At 35.1% G+C, this 9,004-nt stretch overlaps 1 protein-coding gene across 1 annotated transcript; it reads left to right on the top strand.

The window, feature by feature from the left end:
* Nucleotides 1–4,495: 4,495 nt before the first annotated feature.
* LOC128230151 (uncharacterized) lies at nt 4,496–8,689 on the top strand. Its single transcript, XM_052942195.1, has 4 exons — nt 4,496–4,622; nt 5,127–5,312; nt 8,153–8,289; nt 8,642–8,689. Exons 1-4 carry the CDS (start codon nt 4,533–4,535, stop codon nt 8,679–8,681), a joined length of 453 nt encoding a protein of 150 aa, XP_052798155.1. The 5' UTR covers nt 4,496–4,532; the 3' UTR covers nt 8,682–8,689.
* The last annotated feature ends 315 nt before the right edge of the window (nt 8,690–9,004 follow it).

Below are 9,004 nucleotides of genomic sequence, written 5' to 3'. Positions count from 1 at the left end.
TTGGCTTTGTTGCTGATTTGAATAATTCTTAATATTTCATATGGTTTTATTACTTATTTAACTTTAGTTTCAATTTATCTTATTGATAATGCGATCAGCTATTGAATCGTTATGTCGTGATGTCCATACTTACAGGTGACAGAATAACACTCCTTCGAATTTCAGTTGCTAAACTCGATTAAGCTGACGACACTTGGTTATGAAACAACAGAGCTGTGTTTATGGCTGCCTTTACGCTTCTGCCATTCAAATGACCTATGTGGCTTAATCGGTTCAAGAACCACTGTCCCGTATTAATTTATGACAAAACGCAACACATCAACAAGGCATGGAACTTTTCATGTCCCATCATCGAGGTATTCTCGCTTAAAAAAAATATAATCGTATTGTCCTTATAGTTTTCCATTGCACTGACACTATATTAAACTGATATCACTGTACAAATGTCTCGGATGTCAAGTTTCATTCGTTTCCTCAACTTGGTTTTTATCATTAGAGTTTGACAATGCTCAAATAACACAAATATACGGCAATTAAAAACAAACACACTTAGATTTCAATTAACGACCAAGTGAGTAAGACCTCCATTGCACCGGAAGTGGTTTTCAGAACAGCAGAAACAATTTGTTTTTTATCTAACTTTATGCAATTTTCATCTGGTTTTCAGGGTATATACTGGTGGCCACATTTTAAATTTCAATTCCCACAGCAGCATGTTCGTCTCGAATGAGATTTCGACATCGACATCAACTTGAAACAGGGCAGACGTCACATCGGTTGCCTCAATTTTAAGTTCTCTTTCAGGTAGTTATTATGATAACGTACTATGTTCAAGTAATTCAATTTATTTACCTGTTTGAGAGTAGTATCTCGCGCTTCTGCCGTATTTTGTGGTAGTCTGAATAATAGTATCCCCCCCCCCTCTCTCTCTCTTCTAGCACATGGGGTTCTTCCGTATTCATTCGGAACTCCTCGGCCATTTTTATCGAAAACAACCTCGGATGTATGCCGGTACATTAGTAGAAGTAGATCGTAGAATTTTGAATTATATTATGAATAACATGTAGTATCTTAGCTTGTATTTTCGATCTTAGTTTAAATTGATAGCCAGTGAAGTGTATGATTGCAAACATAATTAAGATTTCCAAGAGTAAAGACATTACGTAAAAAAGTCGTTTAATTGCTAAATTGAAATTACTACGCGATCTACTTGGAAGTTAGTTAAAGTGAATCGATTTCTGACATTGTAAACCGTCCATATACAACCGAGGTTGTTTTCGATGAAAATGGCCGAGGTGCTCCGAACGTTTCTTATTCTGCACAGACCGCGTCAACAATGACGTCATGTTGATAGCTGCGTAATGTTTGTTTGATCTCCAACGTTGTGTATTAGGGGATACTGGTTACATATCAGGGTTATAATTTTATCTTTGTAGTTGCCATTATTTTATTTACACATGTAAGTAACGTTTTGTTTAAAAACAAATTTACTTATATCGAGAATAGTATAATTGACATAATAAAGAATAATTCTTTTTAGGTTTCTCGAACGCAATAAATGTGCATTATCAAAATAATTCACTATGTTGCCTTGCAGCAAGGGAAGCCAGGATCCTAGCGCATATGACTGACACAGAAACTACCAGTCAAATTATTGGACACATATTATGTTATGACTCTTGTACATTGTATATAACTGAAAGTCTTGTTTGGAGTGCATCATCTAAATAAATGTTAACAGTGAATCGATTTAAGTATTACTTTGTACCCCTAAAGTTCAATGAGTTGTTCTAGACAGAATATTATTGACCAAATATACATTCTGAATACAGTTTATAAATCATAATTAAATAATTTAAAAATGTCGACGGTTGTAATTACCACACAGCTGTAACTATTCTTTCTGGGTTTACCGGTTTGGAAGAGGGATCATGCAGAAGCCTTGACTACATCTATTTTATGGAAACGGCAGTCTTGATGAAGACTGATCATTTAAGGCAATGGTAGGCGCATCTGTCAACAACCCTAACCCTAATGGTAGGCGCATCTGTCAACAACCCTTACCCTAATGGTAGGCGCATCTGTCAACAACCCTAACCCTAATGGTAGGCGCATCTGTCAACAACCCTAACCCTAATGGTAGGCGCATCTGTCAACAACCCTAACCCTAACTCTAAACCGGCATACCTATATATTCAAGAACCATTATCAGTCATACTAGGGGCAAAATGTAAATAATCACAATGTTAACGAATAGCAGGGTGGTTAAGTACAACCGCCACATGTCACTTAACCATGGATGAAAAGATAAGACTTTCTAGCATGGTTAAATTTTTAAATCTACTAATCTTAGGTTGATGAAAAAAATCGTAATGGGTATATTACACGGAAAACAACGGTAAGCATGTGATAAAAGCTGTATTATGAGAGTTATTCGCCGTTCACAGCCATTAGATCAATGGAAAAACGATATCCTGAGAATGAGAAACTCAGTACGATGTAAGTGCACCAAATAAAAGACTGGGTCAGTTATTGACAGACGACATGGTAACACTGACCGAAAGCAGTCAGGTCTTCCAGAGCATCAAACACCAGAAATCTGTTATTAAAGAAACACTACAGAAGTCTGTACGTAGAGTATTAGGTAACATTACTAACAAAGTTACTGTTTCTAGTGTCTACTGAGGTATGACTTAAAATTATCACCATACATAATCATACATTACATAATTTCAATAAAGCAACACTTAAAAGATACTGACATTAGTAGCCGACTTCCTTGCCAACTGGATGTAAGATCGACCAGATACAGCGGACACTATTTGGTTCTCAGACGAAGTATATTTCTATTTAAGACTCAGGTGAACAAACAAAACAGTCGCTTCTGGTGTACAGACCCCCACCCCTACCCCCACCCTCAGACTTTTGCATTGAAAGATCTATACATTCACAGAATTCACCAGTTTGGGCAGCCTTGAGTTCATCGGGGGGGATTTATTGCATGTTATTGGTCCATTTTCGAGGATAAAAACGGTGATGTTGAGACAATTAACAGTGATGTTGAGACAATTAACGGTGATGTTGAGACAATTGACGGTGAGGTTGAGACAATTAACGGTGATGTTGAGACAATTGACGGTGATGTTGAGACAATTAACGGTGATGTTGAGACAATTGACGGTGATGTTGAGACAATTGACGGTGATGTTGAGACAATTAACGGTGATGTTGAGACAATTGACGGTGATCTTGAGACAATTAACGGTGATGTTGAGACAATTAACGGTGATGTTGAGACAATTAACGGTGATGTTGAGACAATTGACGGTGATGTTGAGACAATTAACGGTGATGTTGAGACAATTGACGGTGATGTTGAGACAATTAACGGTGATGTTGAGACAATTGACAGTGATGTTGAGACAATTAACGGTGATGTTGAGACAATTGACGGTGAGACAATTAACGGTGATGTTGAGACAATTGACGGTGATGTTGAGACAATTAACGGTGATGTTGAGACAATTAACAGTGATGTTGAGACAATTGACGGTGATGTTGAGACAATTGACGGTGATGTTGAGACAATCAACAGTGATGTTGAGACAATTAACAGTGATGTTGAGACAATTGACGGTGATGTTGAGACAATTGACGGTGATGTTGATGTTGAGACAATTAACGGGGATGTTGAGACAATTGACGGTGATGTTGAGACAATTAACGGTGATGTTGAGACAATTAACGGTGATGTTGTTGAGACAATTAACGGGGATGTTGAGACAATTGACAGTGATGTTGAGACAATTAACGGTGATGTTGAGACAATTAACGGTGATGTTGAGACAATTGACGGTGATGTTGAGACAATTAACGGTGATGTTGAGACAATTGACGGTGATGTTGAGACAATTAACGGTGATGTTGAGACAATTGACGGTGATGTTGAGACAATTGACGGTGATGTTGAGACAATTAACGGTGATGTTGAGACAATTAACGGTGATGTTGAGACAATTGTTGAGACAATTGACGGTGATGTTGAGACAATTAACGGTGTTGATGAGACAACTAACGGTGATGTTGAGACAATTAACAGTTCTCGACATCTTAAAGAAGAAATTTGTGCTAGCATTAAGACGGAAAGATGCATACTTAAATCATAGTATTTGGTTTCAACAAGATGGTCCTACACCACATACTTCAGGGGAAGTTATTTCGCGTAAAACGGCTCTTGTTATTTATCAATTGAAACTTTATTATATCTCCTAACACTTGGTGAACTTTATTTGAAAGAACATTCCATATTTTAAAAAATGTCATACAGCGAAATGGTAACAAATATTATAAACACTCTGTATACAGATCTAACTTACACGTACATGAATAAACTTCCGCGTCGCAAGAAAACAACTTGTTAACTTATTTCTCACTTTTATTCATATAGATTTATTTCATGATTCTATTGTACCTGAAGTAAATACGTACAAACATATTTATACAGCGTTATAGAAACACATGGGTTGAACATTATGGATATATTAGTTTCTTTGTTCTTAATGCTAGTTTTGTTGTGGAAACTTTCAGTATGCAACAGGGATGGTCATTTTAGTTCTGTTTCGGTAAGTTTTTATGAATCATAAAAGTAAACGCCCATCTTTTCACGTGATATGCAATAACATTATATTTATAACCATTGCCATAAATGAAGTTATCTTAAACATAGAAGTACAAGTTAAAGTATATCAATTGATTACATTGATTTCGTGAATGCAAAAGTACTTTTTGCAAGATATTGTCGTGAATTGTTGATTGTTTTGCTAAAACTAAATTAAATGAGTTCAACTAGAAGAGATAAAACCAGACATGTTACACACAGTAGGTAGAGATTGTTTAAAAAAAAGAACTGCTTGGTTATTGTCATCAGTTTTATGAAATATCTCAACTTTGGTTCGAATGAGATCATAAATGTGTAAGCGATCCGATAAGATAATTCATTCAAAAGTTACAAAAGTTATATTTTTATTTTGTACATTTTTGGACATCAGAAGTTTCCAACATAATGATTGTACTATGATATTTTTTTCTCTTCACTGTAATGACTTGCATAATTACACTTCGTGCAGAACCATTCCTTATTTTCCAACTGCAATAAAACGGAAGCTGTTATAACGGGACACCACCTCAGCTTCAGTCCCAACCCCGTAGTCCTTCATCCAGACCCGCATAATGTAACAGTGGGCCCCACCCTGTCTGTAAATGGCGGCTTCACCATTACAAGAAATGTGGCTGAATTCCAGAAGAGAGTGGAGGTATGTCTTGGTATACTACATCATTATTATATAACGTATGATACGATCCGATACAACAAGTAAATGCGACAGAATGCAATGGATAGCAATACTAAGAGGTTAATGATTGGGGAGAGACTGGAGGTATGTCTTAGTCGAGATTAATAAACACATTACAGCACAGATACTTTAACATACGATCCGATACTAATGTACCGTAATGATACGAGATTATAAGTATCTTCCATGGCCGAGAGTGTAAGATAGGTTCATTCCGACCCGAGCGTAGGGTGTTTTGCGGAAACGAGGTTTACCGAGGTTTGTCAAAATGTTGACAAAACAGAACGCTAACACACTTTTCAGAATAGTAACAGGAATTAAAAAAACAAGAACATGCATTCGTTCCAAAGTCACATGATCTGAAGAATTGCCTACTTTGTTGACTAAACAGCTGACTCTTCTCATAATAGAAACAGTTTTCAAAAATAAAAGAAATAGTTCTTGAAAATTGTTCAAATAAAACAGTACTATTGAATAATAACTTACATTAATGTAATTAAACGAACCGTATAATATTATAAATGAAATGTTATGAAAGGTTATCTAATTTGTTTAATACATCTTTGAATGCAAAGCAAGAGTTTTAGGATTTCAATGAGACAATACGCCTTGATCGTATAGCTCTTTAATGTTTTGATTATTTAAACAATTACCAATTAACAGCTTAGTAAGATAAAACATGTTTCTAAAGAAGAATCCCATGCAAATTCTATTTTTAGCACACTTGTTCAGAAGTCGGAGCATAGTTAAATTAAAATAAATACTTTAGTTCAATATATACTGCAAATAAAACCTTTGAAGAAAACCATGGAAAATAATATCGATTTAATCAAATTCTTGGAACAAACAACGAGTTAACTAAGTGGCATAAAATATTTACACTGCCATCGTTATGTTCCATTGTTATTGCAATTCTATCATTTCAGAACAATATCTGTTTATTTATAGAATAATACAAATGAAAACTTACGTCAATTATGTTCTGAATAAACAAGAGACATTGGAAAACATTTTCTTGGGATGAATATTGTTCAAGATTTGTGGAACAGGTTAAATAACCTTTACCTTTCTATGGATATTCTCATTTGCCCAAATCTCAGAACTGAAAGCTAATTTGTTATTCACAAAGGTCAGCCTCTTGTGGGATAATTAATTTCCTAATTGTGTTGTTGAAATCCCTCATAAAATACATGCAGTTCCGCGATATAACTCCTACGTTTGCATCTTTTAAATCTGATGTAGGTCTTCGATACACAATCGAACAAAAACTTGCATTTATGAAGAAGGTGTTAACAGTCCACGAGCAAAAAAAGGGAAAATATTATAGGACCTTATAAACAAACTCTGGATTTATTGTTTGTTGTAAATTCGTTTAACCGTTCACCAACCATCTTTTTGTTGATATATATTGTAAACGTTTTGGGGTCTTTTTATTGAAACGTGCCACCCTTTATATAACATTATAGTATTTAATGTGTATCACATGCTTACCCTTGTTTTCCGTGTAATATACCCATTACGAATATTTTTATCTTACACATGTGTAAGATAACATATCAGACATTTCTATTGGCTAGACTAATCACACGCGACCTAGATATCCCTCCGCATTGTTTGTAAACAAAATGGTTTAAACGCCAACAAATACTTACCTCAATAATGAAGCGTTAGGACTTCCGGGAGACAAATGGCTAACGAATCATAGTGCCAGAAAGCATCTTGTTCGAAAACTTTCTGATAACAATGTTCCGCCAACCAGATAATGCAGATTACTAGTCACAGAAATATCCAGTCAGTCAACAAATACAGCCACATTAGTGACAAACAACACGAGAACATTTCAAACATCTCCATCTTAACAGGCAATATGCGACCAATGCCATAAAATTTGCTTGCCAGTTTAATCAGCTGTCGGTTACCAAAACACAAAATACGAATTCCGCAGCACAGGTTTCTCATCACACGTACGTCCCAAGACGGTAAGAACAGCTTGTTCTCTGGAAACATTCTTGATGGAACTTTTTCAACATCAACATCCATGCACTGCAGAGTAAGGCTTCGTCGTAATCATCTGCATGTTGTGAAAATCCACGTACACTAAGAAAACGCTTCAAAGTCATCGTAGAAAGCGACAGCGAAAACTTTTAAATCCGTGCACACAGTAAAACTTGACAGACCGATGTAGGTCACATAAACCGCGTAAAGCATGTACTCTCAGTGTGACGTCATCAAATTGTGTACTTATTGTGTTTTAATGGTTAAAATTGTTCGTTATTAATGTTGTTGGATATTTTACTACACATTTTTATACTTGTGACTTGTTCAGCGCTTTATCAGAATTAAAACTTGATAACTGCTAGCTGTTTTTGTCATTTTCATTTGGAACTATTTATATGGCGCATCGTTGACATTCCATTCAATGTACTTTGGCTGTCAAACAATGGGTTTAGAAAGTGGAACCTGGAACTAAATTGGTAATAAAAACACCGTTTTAAGCATGTGATAAAAAAGATCTGACACGAGTTGTCATTTAATACAAGATTTTATTAAACTCGTCCATGAAAGTTGTTAGTAAGCTCGCCAGAGGCTCGCTTACTAACAAATTTCATGAACTCGTTTAATAAAATCTTGTATTAAATGACAACTCGTGTCAGATCCTATATTTACGTCATATGTGATTTTTATGAATTGCATTAACTCAAGTGTTGGAAACGATTATTCTTATCTATAGAAAAAACTTAAGTTTGATTGATTCATTAAACGCCTTCTACCATACACATACTGCAAAACTTACATTGCAGGGCAAATATCAGATGCCACTTATAAAAAAGAATTTCAAACCCCAGCCTTTCAGACTGCAAGGTGATTTCAAGGTCGACATCAATATCAAGGAAAATGCATTGAACATAGGGTGTTTCAGTTTCGAGTTCTCATTTAAGTAAGTTTTTGGTTTCTATTTCAACTTTATATTTATGTCAAACGCATTGTGATCTATGTTCTGCAATCAACTATTGTATTGTGTATTTGTTTTAAAATTTTCTTTTTTAAGTAAACCTATTAATATTTCATGCATTCTTTTAGTGAGGTTCTTTAACACTATATATTTTAACAACTATCAATGGATACATTAATTAAGGAAAACCAAATGTCTGTTATAACTTTATAATCATGTTTATTGTTTAATGGCTGTACAATATGTGATAAAATAATAGATAAGGGCAAAATATGTTTTCCTTCTGTCTTCTTTTAGCGAGAGTATTACCGTATCATTTTATAATTAATACTTGTAGGACAGGGGAGCAGTTACCTAATGCATTTGGACTTAATTAATATGTTTGCACTCCTTTGATCAGGAAAAGAAAAAAGTGTATCTTGACTCTATTTCTTTTCTCTAAATTGTAAACGTCTCGTAATAAAACGGTTTGTAAGAAGGCATGAAGTTGATGGATAAAAGACGAATATTCGAATAAACAAAACGCAATCAACGTTGTAGTTGTTTCAATGATCATTTTCAGTGTGTTTGTGGCCATGCATACCTGTATTGTCTACGACCACCTCTAGTTATGTATCTGAAGTGTGTTACGACCATCTCTAGTTGGTTGCCTGTATTGTGCCACGACCACCTGTAGATGGTAGTTTATATTGTATTACGA

Source organism: Mya arenaria, chromosome 4, assembly GCF_026914265.1.
Source record: "Mya arenaria isolate MELC-2E11 chromosome 4, ASM2691426v1".
Classification (NCBI taxonomy): Eukaryota; Metazoa; Mollusca; class Bivalvia; order Myida; family Myidae; genus Mya; species Mya arenaria.
Note: the sequence above shows the minus strand (reverse complement) of the source record. Positions and strands in the feature narration are given on the sequence as shown.

What these genes read in the sequence shown, in the direction of transcription:
- LOC128230151 (XM_052942195.1), top strand. Translation starts at nt 4,533, where the DNA reads ATGGATATATTAGTTTCTTTGTTCTTAATGCTAGTTTTGTTGTGGAAA. An exon ending in GTCATTTTAGTTCTGTTTCG is followed by an intron (nt 4,623 to 5,126) that starts GTAAGTTTTTAT and finishes CACTTCGTGCAG; the next exon opens with AACCATTCCTTATTTTCCAA. An exon ending in AGTTTCGAGTTCTCATTTAA is followed by an intron (nt 8,290 to 8,641) that starts GTAAGTTTTTGG and finishes TAATACTTGTAG; the next exon opens with GACAGGGGAGCAGTTACCTA.